Genomic DNA, 21,710 nt, shown 5'->3' on the forward strand with positions numbered 1-21,710 from the left:
AGCTTTAACTTGGGAATCCATGTTTACAGACGTTCCCTAGCTACAGCGCCACTCTAAACAATCAGGATTTTGACCTCATGATGTGAACCCCAAGCATTTTCTCAAAGGCTCACTCTTTACTTAAACACAGGCAGCTCTGATTGAGTCCTTCTGTCTCCTCTTAGGTATTTTAACGAGATGTCTGCTCAAGGATTAAGACCTCGCACTGTGTCCAGCCCAATCCCTTACACGCCTTCTCCAAGCTCCAGCAGGCCTATTTCACCCGGTGAGTATGTGTTCTCAGCTTCTTCTGTGACTGGGTTTCTGGTGAGTTTAACAGGCAACCCTGAGTATGTTCCCTTCCAGCAGAAAAAATCTTATAAACAGAGAGATAACATTGACATATTTTTCAGAAACATCAAAAAACAAATCATTATCAAGACGAGCAGTCTTAGTCTTGAAAATCTTGAGCATAGATGGCGTACTGCCAGCTGGTGTCGTTTTTCAATTTTTTTTTTTTTAATGGCAAAGGAATTTGACTCCAGAGAAGCCTTTTTAAAAAGAAGACTATCTTCAGCTGTGATTTTAAGAGCCAATGGACTGATAAAAAGTCTCGGGTGGGTTTTTAAGATGCATACTAACACATCTTTGGTGTGTTCTTTTTCCGTGTTTTACATATGCTATCTCATTTTATCCTCAGAACAGTTACCATAGGTGTCATTTTTCCCATGTCAGAATTGAAGCAATGACTCAAACGATCAGTAACTACTGATCACAGCCAGGAAGTGGCAAGACAGGGCGCGTTTGTCTCCAACACGCCTGTGTTCTTCCTAGCATGCATGAGCTGCCTCCCAGTAGTTCCAACGATCCATGAGTGAACTCAGCCTCAGTAGGCAGGCAGGCAGTACAGGGAGGAACTTCCATCAGGCGGTCTGCTCCTTGCTTGTTCCTCGGAAGCCTTTCCCTCAAAGGCATGCTTGTCTTCATCTGACCCCAGAAGAACTCTCCCCGGGAGCTCTGGCTCAGTGCCAGCATAGTGTGGGGTCTCATGGGGCTCTTGGGCCAGGAGGGCAAGTAAATGATCCAGCAAGGGAGAAGGATGAAGCAGAGCGGGTGGAGACAAGTAGAGCTGAGGGAGGAAAGAAAAGGTAGCGGGCCAAAGGAGAGCATATTGTGACTCAAGTGATGAGACTGGCTTTCTTGTACTTGCTGGTAAACAGATTTTATGCAGAGTTGGGTGGATGGAGGAGGAGTTTCACAACAGAATAGAGTGAGCTGACTGCTCTGAAGAGTGGCAACATAGAGGTTTTATTGTTTTGAAACGTAATGCAGCTTAATATTAGAGTGACATCTCATTTTGTCTGTGATATTATTTAACAGGAATGCCCTTTAAGTTGATAAAGGGGAAATGCCATAGATAGAGGTTGAAATAGAAATGGCTGGGTTTTGTGAGTTTAGGGTTTAGCCCAGCACCATGCCTCCACGATTTTTTTTTTTTTCCTTAAGTTTAAAAAAAAAAGATGAAAAGTCTAGCACAAAGCACGGTAGTTTTTGTACACTTCAGGCCAGTGTGCTCGCTGGCATCCGACAGGGGTAAACAGGGGCTGTTTGCAAACCAAAAGAACTTTCTAGCACGGATCAGTGGTAATGTCACCACTGCTTTTTCCTGCCAAGAGGATGTCCCTGAGTCTGTAGCCTAAGTCTCTGCGAAAGCTGCTCTTTCTAGCTGCCTCTCTGTTTTCCCAAAATAGCACTTGGGGTTTCATTGCCCTGGTAGAGACCTTCCTTCGCCTTCTGATTGATTAATGTAAAAGGAAGGCGTGAGGCAGGAAGACGCAAGGTCGGGGGTTGTTTTTGTAGTTAATGGTGGTGCTGATTCATACTAAATACAATTGAATGCCCTCCTTGATTTATTTAAACCTAAATAAATTTCTACCGGTACCAGTTACTGTCAAATCCATTCTGACTCATGGCAACCCCATGTGTGTCAGAGTATAACTAACTATGCTCCGTAGGGATTTCAGTGCCAATTTTTCGGAAATAGATTCACTAGGCCGTTCTTCTGAGGCACCTTTGAGTGGACTCAAGCCTCTTACCTTTTGGTTAGCAACTGAGCACATTAACTGTTTGCACCACCCAGGGACTCCAACGAAATCTTTGTTGATGTCGTTAGTTGCTGTCAGGTTGGCTCCGACTCGTGGAAACCTTACATATAACAGAATGAAATGTTGCCAGGTCCTACGCCATCTTTGTAACCTTACCGATGGTTGGTAACGAACTCTTCAGAGGTGTGTAATTTTCAGTTGGTTAAATATAATGTTATGGGCACTGAAAAAAAGAAAAAACAAAAAACTGAACATCGTGCCTTGGTTTGGAATATTACTTATAACAATTATCTGTGAGAAAATCTTACTCCATTTACATAATTTTGATTGCACATTCCTTCATAGAAACCTACTTAGAGTGCGTGGGGTTTGCTTGTACGTATAAGTTGTCTGGTTTTTCTTTAAACTGTGTAATACATAACACCTATGTGTCTTTTCCTTTCAATGTCCTTAAGTGATAACATTTTTATCCTATTTTAAGTTCCATAATAACATCAAAGTAAATTTTATCTCCTATTTGGCAACAGAATTATTCTTGTTCTCATCTAGTATGTTGCAATGTTATACGTGGTAGATCAGCAAAGCCTGAATAGTCAAGCTTTCTTTTCACTTTAGGTTATGTTGGAAGAGTTTATAGTATTAAGACTATCTGCTCACTTTCTGGGTGGGAACATGCTGTTTCTATAGTTTTCATTTCCATTTTAAGCATTTTGGCTCTTCTTCCTCTCTTCCCATTTTTGGTTGGTGTGGAAACCTTGCACGTTCCCCACCTTCTTAAAATATTTTTTCAAATATCTCACAATTTGATTGAAAGGTATGTTTCCTAGAACTTTTGAAAGATCCTCTTCTTGATATATGTGGACTTCTTTGAGGGGAGGATGTTACTACTATGTTATGCAGCCTGAGAGAAGGACATTCCCAGTTAGCATGTGCCTATATCAGAAATGGGGAATGATGAAGTTTAAAAGAAGGGTCTGATCCCTAGCAGCAAGCATACCCAATGTCCAGATCTTGGTTTCTAATACCATTCTCCAGTAAAAGGAACCAGGGCTTCTTGGGGAAATGGATGATTCTAGGGCTGGGGCAGGGCTGAGTACACAACAGCTTTCCGTAGTATTTTTGAAACTCCTTGTAAGTCATATATTATTTCAGAATGAAAGCTATAAAAAAGAAAAGCTAAATAGTGTAAAAGGCCATTCAAAGAAGAGAGAGTTATCGGGGTTTTGAGATGGGCCTTGAAGAAGGGAGTTAATGAGCTAAAACTAATTGAACACTTACATTGTGCCAGGCAGTTACTAAGAACTTTGTGAAATTAATTCATTTCATCTTTGCGCCAACCTCGTGAGGTAGCTATACAATTATCCTATTTTACCATTGAGGAATCTAAAGCACAGCAAGTTTGACGTGTTCATCATTGCACAGTACCAAGTGGCAGAGCTGGGATCTTAGATAATCTGGCAGTCTGGCACCAGAGTCTGGGCTATTTGCCTCTCCAGAGGATGAATGAGATACCGATTGACCTTGACATTGGGGGAAGGAAGCAGCAAGTACTATAGTAAAGGGCACAGTATGCGTAGAGACAGAGAGGTCTGAATCCAAGTGAGGTGGGAGATCACCTTGGTTCTCAACACTGGTTGCCCTGGGGCCCTGCTCCTCAGAGATTCTGATTCATTTGGTTTGGGGTGGGGCATGGGCTTTGATGCCCCTTATTGAGAGCTACAGAGCTAGAGCATCAGACGATAGTTTAGAGCCAAATGTAGAGCCCTTTTATATCAGCCACAGAAGAGTTTCTTTTTTTTTTCCTTAAGTTAAAATGGCAGTAGGGATCTTTGAAGATTCTTGATTAGCACCTTAAGCATATCTTAATTACTTTTGAGAAGAATTAACCTAGCAATGCTAGAAAACAGACTGATCGTATTGCTTTATTATGATTTGAACCTTATGAGCTTTTCTATTTGTGGATAAGGATCCACGTTCATAGCCTTTCTCTTAAATTTCACCATTTTCATAAGAAATAGAATTAGGATTGTATTTCCCAAAGCTGTTGAGAGAAAACTACTTCTTCCCTCCCCCAGCTGAATGAAGTCCTTATGATACAGTAAACATTGCATTAAATAACCATTTGGCTCCCAAGGACCTGTACTTTACCTCAGAGCTTCATTTTGTAAATGTGAACCAAAAATCCACAATTAGAAATGGAAATATGTTAAATGGAAAGTGTCATTAATTGAAAGTCAAACCAGGAAATAAACTCTTAGTGTTAGGTGTCAAGGGCACAGAAGACTTCTGCGACAGGGCAGCTATAGGTAGGCTTGGTGACTGCATGTCTCAGTCATGCAAGCTGAAATACAGTATAGAAAAGAGCCCTTGGCAGCTCGTTGTTTTCACATAATTCAGAACAGAGGTATGTGGAGTTCACCCTGCTTGCCATCTTGGTTACAAAGTGATTGACAGAGGTAGTTTCTATCCAAACTCCTCCAAATTGCTTCGTCATTTCCATTTTCACTGCATTCATTCAGTAAATATTATGGAATCTACTCAGTGCTAGATTCTCTGGTAGATGCTGGGAACTCAAAGATGTGAAGACAGCTACATTCAAGTAGTGACAAGTAAGTGATGCCTCAGATAACCATATACATCAGCGCTCAACTCTCCAAAAACGGGAGTGCTTAGGCAGGCATGTGGAGACAATCACTTTCAGAGCTTTTTCAAAATACAATGTTTGGCCCCCATCCCAGACCTATTAAATTGTAAGGAGAGTCTAGGCATGCTTACTTTTAAAACACTTCAGGGATGATTCTGGGGCCCTACATTATGACAATGCAGAATATTATAGTAGACTGGGGTTGTTTCTTCCTTAAATATCACTTTCTTTATTAGGGAACATTAGCATATGTAGGGCTTTTGTTCCCTGTATTGAATATCCTCAAGTTGCAAAGTTCTCAGTAGTGATCATTCTTTGCCTTTATGGCTGCTACACACATAAACACACACAAAACGGTCATGTCTCATCTTGTTGGTATGTCTTTTGACCCTTCCTGTTTTCTCTCTCTTCTATTATGGTCATATATGTACCAAAAAAAAAAAAAAAAAATATTTCATCAATTTCTACATGTACCCTCCAGTGGCATTTATTACATTCTTCAAGTTGTGCAACCATTCTTGCTATTTTTCTCCAAATTATCCCACTGCCATTAACATGCATTCAGTGCATTCTAAGCAAAACCCTCCACTTTCCCCCTCCCTCCCATCCCAGGTAACCACTAATTACTTATGGTTTCTATACATCTGTATATTTCATATAAGTGATATCATACAGTATTTGCCATTTTGTGTCCGATTTATTTCACTCAGCATAATGTCTTCTAGGTTCATCTGTGTTGTGGCGTGCATCAGGACTTCATTTCTCTTTATGGCTGAGTAATATTCCATTTTATATATATACCATCTTTTGTTTATTCATTCATCGGTTGATTAATCTGTCAGTCATTTCTACCTTTTGGCTATCGTGAATAGTGCTGCAGTGAATGTTCGGGTACATATGTCTGTTTGTGTTGCTGCTTTCAGGTCTTTTTGGAATATACCTAACAGTGGAACTGCTGGGTCGTAGGATATTCTATGGAGACCCTGGTGGTGTAGTGGTTAAGTATTATGGCTGCTAACCAAAAGGTCACCAGTTCATATCCACCAGGCGCTCCTTGGAAACTCTATGGGGGCAGTTTTACTCTGTCCTGTAGGGTTGCTATGAGTCGGAATTGACTTGATGTTAGTAGGTTTGCTTTTTTTTTTTTGGTATGGTATTCTATGTTCAACTTTTTGAGGGACCACCAAACTCTTTTCCACAGTGGCTGTACCAACTTAAATCCCACCAGCAGTGTGGACAAGTGGTCCTGTTTCTCCACAACCTCACCAACACCTATTATTATTATTTTTGATCATTGCCATTCTAATGGGGGTGAGATGATATCTTACTGTGGTTTTGATTTGCATCTCCCTGATGGCTAATGACTTTGAACATCTTTTCATGCACTTGTTGGCAGTTTGAATATCCCCCTGGGTGAAAAGTCTGTTCAAGGAGACATTTCACCCGTTTTTTTTTGATTGAGTTGTCTTTTTGTTGTTAAGTTTTGGAGTATTTCATACGTTTTGTGTATTAGACCTTTATCGAATATATGGTTCCCCAAAATTTTTCTCCCACTCTGTAAGCTGTCTTTTCTTTCTTTCCTTTTTTTTTTTTTTGATAAAATCTTTTTCATGCACAAAAGTATTTAATTTTCATGAGGTTCCCTTTGTCTATTTTGTTTTTTGCTGCATATGCTTTTGTTGTCTTACCAGATAGGCCGTCACAAAAACCTCAGTCCTACAGCTCCGCCCATACGTTTTCCTCTATGGACATGTTGGTTTAGTTTTCAGATTAAGGTTCTTGATCCATCTTGGTTTGGTTTTTGCGTATGATGTAAGGGTTGGATCCTGGACACATCCGCTTTTCTTGCATCTCATTTTTACCCTTTTGCCCCCTTCTTTTTTCTATTTTATTCTTGTTTCTTCTCCTTCTCCTCATTCCTTCCATACCTCATAGTTGAAGTCCTAGCAGTACTTGATTTTTATATCTCCTGTCATCTAGGGTACTCTGTCCTATAGGGTCTCTATGAGTTGGAATCAACTCAACAGCGCTGGGTTTGGTTTTTGGTTTGCTCATAGTGGGCCGTTGGTGAGCCCACTGCTCTTGTCTATTTTCTTTTTTGTGGATAATGGAGATCTTTTGCATTTTCAGACTTCCTGAACAGCTGGAAATACCAGATAATTGGGTGCCATATGTGTGGATCTTTAGTGTTGAGAGATAGACATAATAATTTGTTGTTTTATTTCAGGTCTATCATATGCAAGTCACACAGTTGGTTTCACACCACCAACATCACTGACTAGAGCCGGAATGTCTTATTACAATTCTCCTGGCCTTCACGTGCAGCACATGGGAGCCTCCCATGGCATCACAGTAAGTATTTGTGGGGAGAAGCAGCACTTTACTCCTGATGGTGGTACCAAGTGGTCCTCTTTGTAAGACCGGGATTGGTGCCCTTAGATGTTTACCTTTCTTCCTCTCTCACTTGTTGTTCACCTTAAAACTATAGAGGCTTCCCAACTGTTTGATATTGAATCCTGGAGTGTTGAAACCGAAATCCTCAGGAGGCAAAACTTCCACTTCACTTCTTGTGAAAAATTGCCCTTTGTGAAACGTAATTTGAAATCTGACCAGTGCCTCAATTGATCTCCTTGCCATAAAGAATTATTGTTGGTTGTTCAAAGTCTAAAAATATTTATTGCTGCACTTCCACAGGTCATTGACCCTAAACATAATTCTTAATATTAGCTTTGTTTCTAGATTTACTCAGAATTTTCTCTTTTGGAGTTAGAAGGAAACTTAAGTTCACCTATAGACTCCACTCAAAGGAGTCTCTTTCTTCTTTCAGAGTTGGTTTTCAGTTGACTAATAGAGCAGTTGGAAATGTAGCTGACACAGGTTACAGGACAGGCAAGAATTGGGGGTATTCCCCAAAATAGAATATTTAAAGGAAGATCCCTATTCTATAAAAGCAATTAAGATAATTCTGTTTTGCCAGCTCAAGGGACTTTATATAAAAGTGGGAACTTCTTTGGTTGAGCTCTACGTTTCAGGGCATTGAAAGGGGTTAAAACTTGTTCCAGATGAATGGTAGAAGGAACTGGGCACATATGGCTGGCAGAAATGATTTAAGGGGATGACATGACAGCTGTTTTTTTTTTTAATTGGACTGTCATACTGAAGGGGGAGTAGAGTTGTGCTAGGTTGCTACTAAGAATAGAATTCGAACCAGAGCAAAGATAATACTTAAGAGGAAATTCTATCAATGCTAAACAGCAGTGACAGGGGCTGCCTCACAATAGTGAACTCCTCATCACAGGAGTTATTCAAGCAGACCTAGTGACTGTAGTTTAAACAGCATATTAATGCTTTTGCTGCATGGGAGATTGAACTAGGTGATTGATGAGCTCCCTTTCAACTCTTGAGTCTCTATGCTGTGTTTCTAAAATCTCTTCACAGTCTGGGTCAGGGTTTCTTAGCCTTGGCATTACTAACATCTTGGGCTGGAAAATTCTTTGATGTGGGGGGCTGTCCTGTGCCTTTTAGAATGTTTAGACTTAACCCCTGACCCCTACCCATTCTATGCAGTAGCAACTCCAAGCTGCAACAATCAAAAATGTCTCCAGATATTACCAGATATCCACTGGGGTTGGAGGGGTGGGGGCAAAACCTCCCCTGGTTGAGAACCACTAGCCTAGGTTGATGGTCTCTGTGCAGGAAAACTGAAGCCCCACCACCTTATTACTGCTCTGGAAAGAATGGATGGTAGCCAGCCAATAGGAAAATCTTCAAGGCATTCGCACAAGATTCTCTTGCCCCAGGACAGGCACCATTTATGTTGGCCAGGTGGCTGAAAAGCACAGAATAAAACTGAACAAATATATGGGCTAGCATCTGTATTTTATCCATGTTGGATTGACTTTCATCTGCAGTTGGGTATCTATCATTTCAAGAATTCCAAAAGTTTACTGTGAGATGAAGAGCCAGATAGAGCTGGGAAATGCTGCAGGACACGCTCATTGGCCAATCTCAGACCAAGGGAGGCTCATTTGAGGCTGTGTGTGCCCCTGAGAGTGAAAACAAACACATCTGAGATGAGTCTTCCATGGATATGCTCTGTCTGCTGTTGCTAGTTTCTTGTTAACCTAATTTCTTTTTTTACCATAGGAATTACTTTCTTAGGAAAAAAAAAAAACATGATTCTCAAAACTCTGAAGGTCAGATCAAAGTCTCATAAAAAATAGGATGTTAAGGTGGGAAGGGCTCAAATATGGATCTCTTCCAGCTGGATGGCCAGGTAGCTGTCTTCCAAATTTCTTGGCATAAAAGAGTGGGTGCTTCCAGTATTGCGTTTGTTTGTTGAAACATCTGAGTTGGCAGTCCATCAATTCCTGGAGCCTTGTTTCTCGCCAGAGCCTTCAGTGCAGCTTGAACTCCTTCCTTCAGTACCATCGATTCTTGATCAAATTCTGCCTGTCAAAATGGCTGAATGTCGACAATTTTTTTTTTTTTTTTGGTACAGTGACTCTTTGTATTCCTTCTGTCTTCTTTTGATGCTTCTTGCATTGTTCAATATTTTACCCATATAGTCCTTTGATACTGCAGTATTGTAACTCAGAGCTTGAATTTTTTCTCAGTTTTTTCAGCTTAAGAAATGCTGAGTGTGTTCTTCCCTTTTGGTTTTCTAACTCCAGGTCTTTGCACATTCTTTATAACAGAATGTGGAAATTATCGAAGTCATTAATGTGACACACAAATAAAATTTTGCTGAAGATAATTCAAAAATGGTTGCAGCAGAACATTGACAGGGAATGGCCAGAAATTCAAGAAGAGGACATGGAATGAGGGATATCGTTGCTGATGTCAGACGGATCCTGGCTGAAAGGAGAGAATACCAGAAAAATTTTATTGATTATGCAAAGACATTCACCTATGTGGATCACAACAAATATGGATAACATTGCGAAGAATAGGAATTCCAGAACATTTAATTGTGCTCATGTGGAACCTGTACATAGACCAGGAGGCAGTCATTGGAACAGAACGAGGGTATACTGCATGGTTTGGGATTGGGAAGGGTGTGCGTCAGGGTTGTATCCTTTCACCATACTTATTCAATCTGTATGCTGAGCAAATAATCTTAGAAGCTGGACTGTATGAAGAAGAACATAGCATCAGGATTGGAGGAAGACTCACTAACAACCTGTGATATGCAGATGGCACACCTTGCTTGCTGAAAGTGAAGAGGACTTGAAGCACTTACTGATGAAGATCAAAGATCTACATGAAGTCTACAAGTCTTCAGTATGAATTACACCTCAACATAGAGAAAACAAAAATCCTAACAACTGGACCAATAAGCAACATCAATCATGATAAATGGAAAAAATAATTGAAGCTGTCAAGGATTTCATCTTACTTGGATCCACAATCAATACCCATGGAAGCATCAGTCAAGAAATCAAATGATGTATTTGCACTGGGTAAGTCTGCTGCAAAAGATCTCTTTAAAGTGTTAAATAGCAAAGATGTCACCTTGAGGACTAAGGTGCTCCTGACTCAAGCCATGGTATTTTCAATTGCCTCATATGAATGCAAAAGCTGGACAATGAATAAGGAAGGCCAAAGAAGAATTGAGGCATTTGAATTATGATTTTGGTGAAGATATCGAATATACCATGGACTGCCAGAAGAATGAACAAATCTGTCTCAGAAGAAGTACAGCCACAGTGCTCCTTAGAAGCAAGGACTTCATCTCATATACTTTGGACATGTCATCAGGAGGGACCAGTCATGCTTGGTAGAGGATCAGTGAAAAAGAGGAAGACCTTCAACGAGATGGATTGACACAGTGGCTGCAACAGTGGGCTCAAGCATAGCAACAACGATTGTGAGGATGGCCCAGGGCTAGGCCGTATTTCATTCTGTTGTACATAGGGTTGCTGTGAGTCTGAACTGACTCGACAGTACCTAACAATAAGTTGGTAACTGATGATGAAGTCAATAAAAATAATTCTTAGGTATCTATTTATATATACCTTTATATGTATATATATCTTAGGTATCTTTATATATACCTTTATATATATATATATTCTATTTATATATAGCACAGTGGAAGGCACATGTAGTTCAGTAGTTATTAGCAAAAAATCTATAATCTCTCTTGAAATAGAGTGATATGATGTAATTCTGTTATTGGATTATCTACTTACTGTTCATTGCTAGTAAGTGTATTAAGCTACACTGTAAGCCTGGGTTCTGCAAGCTTTTTCTGCAAAGGGCCATATGGTACACATTATTAGGTTTCGTGGGTCTCTGTCATTAGTTTCCTGCTAATATAATTCTTCCTTGATCATGGGAATTACACTCTCAAAAAAACCAGTGATTCCCAAAACTATGACTAATGAAATCAGACTTTCTGTTTCCATTAACTCTAATAATGCTGTTCAAAAGCAGCCATAGACAATACGTAAATGCGTAAGCATGCCAGCATTCCAATAAACCTTTGTATGGGTACTGAAATTTGAATTTTGTATTATTTTCATATGTCATGTATATTTTCTTTTGTCTCTTTTCAGCCATTTCAAAATGTCCCTAGCTTGCGGACCATACAAAACAATATTAAGTCTCGGCATATTTCCTACATTCTTTTCAGTTGCAGGCATAGTATAACCTTTTCATTAGCCCCTCCCCTAGAAACCATTCTATTTTTCTGTAGACAGCAGACTTTGCACACCATGGTATGTTCAGAGTTAACCATTAGTAAGTTGGAGGCAAGTATTTTGCATCTTTTAGGTCAAGTTGGTTACTTTTTATTTCTCTCTATGGGTGGCAGCTCCGTAGGATCACTTTTCTTGAAAGTGGAAGTATAAAAGAAAACCAGATTAAAAAACAAACAAGAAAACCAAGCCATTTGACAGCGCTGGTGGTACAGTGGTTAAGAGCTTGGCTGCCAACTCAAAGGTTAGCAGTTTGAATCCACCAGCGGCTCCTTGGAAACCCTGTGGGGCAGTGCTAACTAAAATTACCGATCAAGTAACCTTTCCGAAAATTTATAGAACTACTGTCTTACATTTGGCACTTAATGTCAGATGATAGCACTGTAGATTTATGCCCTTTGGCTGAGGGGTACCGTTCTCAGTCATTGCTTTCTGGTCCCAATATGAAGCTGAGTCATTGTCCCATTTTTCCGTCGTTTTAATTCTCTGGGTACAAAGAATTATTTTCGGTTAACCTTGTAATTTAAAAATTAGTTGTCTTTTGTGGAAAATAATAGTGCTTTCCTTTTGCTAATTAATAGCTATTCATTGAGTAATTACTACCTGGCAAGCCGAGAGCATGCTGAAGGCCTGATACGTATTTATTCGTGCAACAAAATCTTGAACACCTACCATATATCAGGCGTTATGCTGAACCTGGAGATACAGTAGTGAAGAAATTGGGCCCAATCCCTGCCCTGACGGAGCTTACATTCTCATTTAATTTTTACAACAAGATGAGAGCTACCTTAAAGATGAGAAAAGTGAGGCACAAATAGTTCAGAAACTAGCTTTCCGAAGAGGCAGAGTTAGCATGTGCTGAAGCGTGGATTCCTACCCAGATTTTAACCATTGTGCTTGCTCTCTTCTTGCATGTATGTGTGTGTTTCTTAAAAATAGGCACACTGTTCAAAATAAGGTCTGGCTTCAGTCTAGACCTTATCTGGTCTAGTCTGAGCAGATAAGGAAGTCTCTGATGGTCTGTAACATGAAAATGTCTTGTATTTCCTAGGGAAATACAGATGTCTACCATTAACATTATTCTTGGAGTTTGTCCTGTCTTACAGTTTTATTGAAATTAAATTACAGGCATGCATCAGGATAACCACAGTTCTAAAATGGGTCCCAAGTGCAGCAGTTTGGTCAATGCAAGTTTTATAGTAATTTTGCATAGCTCTAGATGCTAGCCCAGCCTTGTTTAAGTGTTCAGAAACCAGCAGGGATGGATAAGGAAATCCCTAGTTTCTTGTCTTTGTCAGTCAATTTCCTTGCCCCTCAGCTCTGTGTCAGGCTGTGTTAGAAAAGAGCTGTCTGTACCTTGACTAACCTGCTGTTCCCATCCATTCCACAGAGGCCTTCACCACGGAGAAGCAACAGCCCTGACAAATTCAAACGGCCCACACCGCCTCCATCTCCCAACACACAGACCCCAGTCCAGCCACCTCCACCTCCGCCTCCGCCACCCATGCAGCCTGCGGTCCCCTCGGCAGCCACCTCGCAGCCCGCCCCTTCGCAACATTCGGTGCATCCCTCTTCCCAGCCTTAATGCATGTGCTTAGTCTGAAGTTTAAGTTGGGACTCGTAAAATGGAGCCGTCTACTCAACGCCAAAGGCTTCCTTCCCTGGCATATTTGGATCTGACTTATTTGCACTGAGGTTATCTACGCTTCACTCTTAATTGTGTTGTAAATGTTTGTCAGAAACGCAGCCAGTGTTGTGGGTCGGCGACACTAACCAGACGACTTTTCCATCAGTGTTTTACTTGAATCTACATGTACGTCCATTCCCTGGCTGGAACATTTGCTTTTCAATATTTGGTAATCAGCAGCAGTGTGCAATTCTTGCTTGGCCCCAGAGCTTCATTTTCTTGGCTTTTAGGTTTGTAAAATAAAAAGGGATATCTTTTTTATATTTTTTTTCCCATGAATTTGCAGAAACTTACTGAGCTGTTATTACCCCCTACCCCATTATAATGGTGTTTACCAAACATCCAGTAAATTCAGCACTAGAATTCCCACCTTTGCAAAATCGAGCTTTCAGTATAGAATGGAAAGTGAGATGAATCAGTGCCCAAGACATCCATACTGTTTGATAGAGCTTTCTACAGATACACTTTTTACAGGTTATTTTCAGTATGTATCGACATCTATGTTGAAACTGTTGTAAAACAGCTAAAGTAATGGATCATGTGGTTATTGTATATGAAGATGTGGTTCTTTATCTTTAATGTTCCCCGAACTGGCTCCCTCTGACATGAGCTGATAAATGTTGTACCCCTACCAGGGATTTTGGTGGCTGATTAGAACGTGCTATTTGATTTCTGCTGCCGGAGGTAATGTGATTGTAACAAAAACAGCTATTTTCCCCTTCCGTTCTTTATTCGTGTTCCCCTAAGATAGAGTCCGAACAAATATTTTAAAGATGCAAAAATACTATTAGAAAATGCTATTTGAAGTGAACATTATAGAAATATCTTGGCATCATGGCTACAAAATACTGTATTGCTTGGCAGAAAAGCGAAGAGGCAGAGGGGACAGTAGCCCGTGGGCATCGACGTATGCTTATTTCCCCCCGTATAAAGCAAGTGCAGTGTACAAAGAAGTATATTCTGAATACATTATTTGCATTCATTTAGCACAAATAAATCATTTGGTTTCACTTTGAAGTGAAACACTGTGAGTCACTGTTTTCTTCATACTTGCAACATTTGTTTTTCAGCAGTTCTTGTTTTGTACTTTGGTAGTAACATGATTTTTACCACCTGTGTTGGCATATTTCTATATGCTGTGGATGAAAATAACTTACTAGAGAATGTATATTTTATGATGAGATGTGTATCTGTTGGATATAATCAGAAAACTGAAAATGAATTTATCAGTAATTTTTAAGAGTCCAGGTTTCGTGACAACCATCTCTAATAGCTAGCGCTTTATTGACCACACTCCTAAAAATAGGGAACCATAACCTTGTAGATATTTAATATTGTACAGTATAGAAACCTCCATTTTTGCCTTCAAATGCATATTTAAGAGTTCCAGAATGAAAAAGTCTTGTTGGATAATAGTGTTTGACTAGCATTTTAAGAGCTTGAGAGTAAAAGCAACAATAGGACTTTTCACCTCTTCCTGCTTCTGCCCCCAGACTGAGAACATCACTCACTCCTCAGTTGCTTAGAAGAAATCGTACGTCTATATAAATTTTATTTATAATGTGTGATATACATAATCATAGTACAGTTCTCATATACAAGGAAGGAGTTTGGTGTTTAGTTATTGAGACTTTAGGCTTTTCATACGATCAGACTGGGTCATGTCAAACCCAGAGATTCCACCAACAGCCCACTGACCGTCCTGGTACATTGCCATTCCAAGGAATTCTGAGTAGCAAACAAATTTTGCCTTCATGGTACAGTTCTTGGTTTTTCTTATAGGAGGAACATGGCATATGTTTACAAGACTCTTTTACGAGATGATCGATTTCAATGCTGTTGGGTAGCGTGTAGCGTCTTACACTCAAGCAAAAAGCCCATAATGTGATGATCGTCCCTCAGCTTCCTGCACATTTAGTTACCCTCTGAAAGCACAAAAGTGAAAACATTGCCATATGTTGAAAAAGCACTTGGACTGAGCAAGCAGTTTCTGATAAATGCCTCTTACGACAGGGTTTTGACGTTCTGCCGAAATGTACTGCTGGTTCCCCTAGGCGTTTCACTTCAAAATAAGACACAGCTCCTTCAAACAGCCCTTTTCCTCCTTAAATCTAGTCGCCTCACCCCTGTGGACATTCAGAATTGCTAGAACAAAACACTACTGTTTGAATTTATGATGTTTCATTTTTTTGGGAAGCAGTAGCTGCAGCAGTAGCGCTTACTGTATGCCAGGCCTGTGCTTCTTGCCTGACCTGCCTCATCGCATTTATTTTTTTGTTCCCCCCTGTAAATTTCCCTTTTTTGTGTGTGTGCTTTAGATGAAAGTTTACAGGGCAAATTAGTTTTCCCAATTCAATAACTTATACACAGAGTGTTGCGTGACACTGGTTGCAATCCTGCAATGTGTCAGCACTCTCCCCATCACCACCCTGAGTTTCCCGTTTTATTCATCTGGTTTTCCTGCCCTTCCCTGTCTTGTCGTCTTTGCTTTTGGGCAGATGTTACCCTTTTGGTTCTCATATAGGTGATTGTTCTGAGGAGCACTTTCCTTGTGGGTGTTACTGTTTGTTTTATAGGCCTGTTTGTATTGGGGTGAGAGGTGCTCTCCGGAAGTGGTTTCAGATCCAGTTCAAGAGGGTGCCTAAGGGCCATAGTCTCGGGGGTTGTTTCATGTTCTTTTAAAGTGTTTTATGACCCCATGTGGAGCCTGTACCATTGGTTCAGTAACTGCCAGGACAATTTCTTGGCAGTTGTTTAGTCACCAAGGACCCATAAGATTCTAAATCTGACCCCACAGAGGCAAGAGACCCCTCACCTGTGGGAAGCTGACTTAACCTCAGGGCACTTCTCATGGGGGGCTGAACATAGTTACTGCTATTCCTGTTGTCCGCTCGCCCAGGTTAGCCCTGGACTGACTTCCAGAAGGCCTTTGTAAGATCAGTAGCCGTCACGAGGGCAGGTGGGAGCAACAGTGGCTTCAGGACACCTCACTTGCCTGTCTAGCTGACAGAGACCCTTGGCTACCACTGTGCTGCTAATAAGACAAGTACTCCATTGCCAGAATACCATGCCTTTTGTACAAAACCAAATTAATTTACCCTAATACCTGACACCTCTCTGGGCTCTGAACTGCTTTCTTTCATTGAGCATGCTGGCCGTCTGGACAGAATCTAGAAATTTGGCAGATGGTAGAAGTATTTAAGGTTTCATTTAACTTGCTCCTTTGTTGATTGAAAGGAGTCTTAAATTCTGAGCTCCTGAGATACCAGCAACCATGGAATGAATGTGTGACCAGAATGTGGCTTTGACCCCAAGTGCTGCTGCCTCTTTGTAATTGGCTTCTGAATGATTCCACCAGGAGTAATTGACAATGTGAATTTTTTTTTACTGCTCGATTATAGGAAAGTAGAAAACGTATCTCCCTTTGTTAGGTAGACATGAACTTTTCCTGCACGAAGCCTTGCTTACAGAGGATGCTGGATAAGACAAGAAAAAGCATAGTACCTTGTGCTTTGAGAGCTCAAATCTTTTTCTCTAATTAGTACAGAAGAAATATTTCTAGGTAACTTGATCTTCTGTCTAGTAGTTGTCTTACAGGTAACCAACACTGAAAACTTTCTGGTGATGCCTACCAAAGAAACACCTAGTAGAACAACATTTTATTTCCAAATTATTAAAGAGCCAGCCATTGACGCTGCTACATGAGTCCCCCTGCTCAAGAGCCATTGTAACACATTAAGGGGTTTTTAGGGTTTTTCGTTTTTTCGATAAAACATACACACAGCTATTAGCATAAAGTTATGGACAGCATTGTCCACAATGCTGAGCAATTGATTAACTGCCAAGCCTCTCTCATTAGGCGATTGTTCCTGATAGCATGCGTGCTGCGTGTGTGTGTGTGCGTGCACGCATGTGCATTCATTCATGCCTTAACTTGGTCACTGCTCAACTTTAGTTCTTGACTTAGTCTGCACCGTCATCTAGATCGTATCGTACATCTCTATCTGAACTCATCCCGGCAAAAACAAAGTTGCAGGCACAACAGTGTAAGAATGCATTCTTCCGGATGTGTATTCGATCAGGTTGACCCTGAGTTTTCTTTTGGACTTTATTTGGTACTTAGCATGTGAAGCAAAAGTGGACCGCCCAACAGAACGATGTCAACCAGGAAAAGAGGAGAGCCGAGTGCTAGCATGTCTTCTGCCTCTGCATATCCGTGCACATTGTGTGTTGTTCATGATAGCTTGTCCTACAGCTCGACTAGGTTGGAGTTCTGGTGATAGTGGCAATTTTGACATTCTTGGTCAGAGTTTAGAGAGATGTAAGACTTCCAATTAATGTCTTATTTGCTTCTTTATGTTGATTAGTCTTTGATACATGTGCTGAATCAGAAACCTAAATAAAGATAATTTTTTAAAATGTACCTCTTGAGCCTTAAACGCTATCTCTTTTTTTGTCTTTGAGTCTGAAAACGAGCGTTTTTTCCCTATTACTTCTGATGTACAACTAACTTAGGATCGAAACGCTAAAATTTTCCTCAGCACACAAACCTAGCAAGAGGGCATAAAAGGGGCTGGTAGTGTTCCATTTATTAATCAGGATGCTGGCTACCTATATGTATTGCTTCTGAAAATTCATCGAGTTGTCAGCTATGATTTGTGCACTGCTCTGTATGTTATATTTCAATTTTAAAAAGTACACTTAGCTACATCACACACAAGGATGGTTATTATCAGAAAAACAGAAAACAAGTGTTGGCAAGGATGTGGAGAAATAGGAACACTTGTGCATTGCTGGAGGCAGTGCAAAACGGTGTGGCTGCTATGGAAAATAGTTTGGCCGTTCATCAAAAAGTTAAACAATTACCATATGACCCAGCAATTCCATTCCTAGGTATATACTCAAAAGATTGAAAGCAGGAACTCAAACAGATACTTATTCATCATTGTACATTGCAGCATTATACACAATAGTGGAAAGGTGGGAACAACCCAAGTGTCCATCAACAGACAAATGGGTAAACAAAATGTGGTATACCCACACAATGGAATGTAATTCAGCCATAAAGAGAAGGTAAGTTCCGATACATGCTATGTATGACATGAATCAACCTAGAAAACATGCTAAGTGAAGTAAGCCAGACACAAAAGGACAAATACTATATGTTACGGGTTGAATTGTGTCCCCTTCCCAAATATGTGTCAACTTGGCTAGGCCATGATTTCCAGTATTGTGTTTGTCCACCATTTTGAAATATGATGTGATTTTCCTATGTTTTGTAAATCCTCTCTCTATGATGTTAAGGAGGCAGGATTAGAGGCAGTTATGTTAAGGAGGCAGGACTCAATCTACAAGATTAGGTTGTGTCTTGAGTTAATCTCTTTTGAGATATTAAAGAGAGAACTCAACAGAGAGACAGGGGGACCTCATTGCCACCAAGCAAGAAGAACCAGGAGCTAGCATCCTTTGCACTCGGGGTCCCCATGCTGAAAAGCTCCTAGACCAGGGGAAGATCGCTGACAAAGACCTTCCCCCAGAGCTGACTAGACTGTGAGAGAATAAACTTGTTTGTTAAAGCCATCTACTTGTGGTATTTGTGTTACAGTAGTACCAGATGACTAAGACACTGTATGATCCTAATTATATGAAATATTTAGAATAGACAAATGCATAGAGATAAAAGTTTTGTAGTGTTTACCAGGGGCTGGAGGCAGGGGAAAATGGGAAGTTAATTACTTGGAGACGGGTACTGAGTTTCTGTTTGGGTGAGGGAAAACTTTTGGAAATGGATAGTGGTAATGGTTGTACAATATGATGAATGTAATTAGTGTCACTGAATTATACACTCAAAAATAGCTTAAAGTGACAATTTTTTTGTTATATAAATCTACCACAATAAAATTAAGAAAAAAAAGTAATAGGAGACTATAAAAATGAACGCCACACTCATCCCCAAAATGTTACATACATAAACTTACTTAGGCTTTGGACTTCACATTTGGTATGTTAGTGAAGTTGTTCTTAAAATTTTAAATCCATCTGTATAGTTTTCTCTTTCTACTCTGGAGTAAAAAAAAACTGGGTTTTAGAGTCAGTAACCCACTCAGAGTTAACTCAGAAGACAGACCTGATGACCTGCTTCTGAAAAGTCACAGGCTTGAAAACCCTATGGAGCAGTTCTACTCTGCACGCATGGGGTTGCCATGAGTTGGAATTGACTCGACAGGAACTAACAACAGTGTGTTTTATTAGCAGTAATCTCTCTGGGCCTCAAGTTCTTTACCTGTAAAATAACAGTATTATGTTACTGTTGCTGTTAGGTGTTGTCCAGTCAATTTTTAGCTCGTAGGAACCTCAGGTGACAGTACTGCCCCCATACAGTTTTCTAGGCTGTAATTTTTTTTTTTTTTTTAAGTAATATTGTTTTGGGGTAAGGTTTACACAGCAAATGAGGTTCCTATTTTCTATACATGTGGCCACCAGGGTTCCTCATATAGTTCTGTACGTATTGTTCTGTGACATTGGTTACATTTTTTACAGCATGTCAACATTCTCATTATTCCCATTCTGGTTGTTCCATTTCCATTAATCTAGGTACCCCCTCGCCCTTACCTTCTCATCTTTGTTTTAAAGTAATGTTGACATTTGGTCTCATATAGATGATTTTTTTTTAATTGTACTTTAAATGAAGGTTTACAGAACAAACTAGTTTCTCATTAAACAGTACACATATTGTTTCATGACATTGGTTAACAACCCCACAACATGTCATCACTTTCCCTTCTCAACCTTGGGTTCCCTATTGCCAAGCTTTCCTGTTCCCTCCTGCCTTCTAGTCCTTGCCCCTGGGCTGGTGTGCCCCTTTAGTCTCGTTTTGTTTTATGGGCCTGTCTAATCTTCGAGTGAAGGGTGAACCTCAGGAGTGACTTCATTACTGAGCTGAAAAGGTGTCTGGGGGCCATACTCTCAGGGTTTCTCCAGTCTGTCAGGCCAGCAAGTCTGGTCTTTCTTTTTGAGTTAGAATTTTGTTTCACGTTTTTCTCCAGCTCTGTCCAGGACCCTCTATTGTGATCCCTGTCAGAGCAGTCAGTGGTGGTAGCTGGGCACCATCTCACTGTAATAGACTCAGTCTGGTGGAGGCTGTGGTAGATGGGGTTGATTAGTCCTTTGGACTAATCTTTCCCTTTTATCTTTGGTTTTCTTCACTATTCCTTGCTCCCAAAGGGGTGAGACTAGTGGAGTATCCTAGATGGCCACCCACAGGCTTTTGAAACCCCAGATGCTACTCACCAAAGTATAATGTAGAACATTTTCCTTAAAAACCATGTTCCCCAAGACCTTGGTCCCCACATAGGCTGTAATATTTATGGGAGCAGATCACCAGGTCTTTCTCCCGCTGAGCTGCTGGGTGAGTTTGAATCCTAACCATTCAGTTAGCAGCCGTGTTTAAACATTGCACCACCAGGGCTCCTAACAATATTATATACCTTGATAAAATGAAACAAAATGAAAGCCTTTAACATGATTCCTCTCGCACACAGTAAGACATGGGCCAGTCTCTTCTACATCCTTTTATTTAGGAGGAAACCCATATGAATGACTGCTTAGGGTAATGAATATGTTGGGGGTGGGGGTGTATGGTTTGTCAGTGGATCCCTGGGTGGCGCAAATGGTTAAGTGCTCCACAACTAGCTGAAAGGGTGATTCAAACCCATTCAGAGGCACCTCTGAAAGGTCACAGTCTTGAAAACTGTATGGTGTAGTTCTACTCTTAAAAATCCTATAGAGGAGTTCTACTCTCCACACATGGGGTTGCCATGAGTTGGAACCGACTCGATGGCAACTAGCAACAACATAGATTGTCAGTTGTTTTTATTAAGCCCCTGGCAGTTAAGAGTTCCCTTTCCATGGAAAAAAATACACAATCCTTAGCAGGATTCTGTGTTGAGAGCTTAGTCTGTAAGAATCTAGTTATGGTGCAATCTTAAGAGTGCCAACTGTTTGAGTCTAGGCTTTTTTCTATTGAAAAGTGGTAAATAAACCTTTTAGAGTAGATCTAGACACAGTCTGGTTTAGGTAGGATTCCATCTTAACTACTAGTTAATGCAATGAGTTTTTCATTTGATTAATCATTTGGTGAACTGAGATGACCAAATGACAAAACACCTCTCTACGTATGGCAGCTAGGTTGTAACTTGATGAAAATGCTGACCAAGAAATTACCCAGGACCTCTATTCTGGCTTCACCCACCAGCTTCAGTCTTCTAATCTGTATCATGGGGATAGCAGTTCTTATCTCAGGTAGCATTTAAAGAAAACAGAATTTAAGCAGTGTTTAACAAGTAAAGTTTAAGCCACACGTGTACATTTTTTCCCTCTTTTAATACCTTTTAAAGGCTAAGAATCCACATGGTGCTTTTAACATTGAAAAGGATGGTTCGGAACTTTTTTTTTTTTTTAAACTCTGCAAGTAAACCTGGGTTTTTGTTCTGAGGTATAGGTTATCTATGTAAAATATACTTGTGGCAATGCAATTGGATTTGGTCATGAATGTCTAATCCTGACTCAAACTTTTGCACATTCTCTTTAGAAAC

The 21,710-nt window shown here is 40.3% G+C and overlaps 1 protein-coding gene across 1 annotated transcript in view; it reads left to right on the top strand.

The window, feature by feature from the left end:
• The window catches only part of CCDC6 (coiled-coil domain containing 6), a 125,666-nt gene extending 108,151 nt beyond the window's left edge, over nt 1–17,515 (top strand). Inside the window, exons 7-9 of the mRNA XM_049854757.1 lie at nt 165–265; nt 6,956–7,080; nt 12,820–17,515. Coding sequence (XP_049710714.1) covers nt 165–265; nt 6,956–7,080; nt 12,820–13,014 — 421 coding nt within the window. The 3' untranslated portion in view covers nt 13,015–17,515. The remainder of the gene's footprint in view (nt 1–164; nt 266–6,955; nt 7,081–12,819) is intronic.
• Nucleotides 17,516–21,710: the final 4,195 nt, after the last annotated feature.

This window comes from Elephas maximus, chromosome 16 (genome assembly GCF_024166365.1).
Source record: "Elephas maximus indicus isolate mEleMax1 chromosome 16, mEleMax1 primary haplotype, whole genome shotgun sequence".
NCBI classification, from domain to species: Eukaryota; Metazoa; Chordata; class Mammalia; order Proboscidea; family Elephantidae; genus Elephas; species Elephas maximus.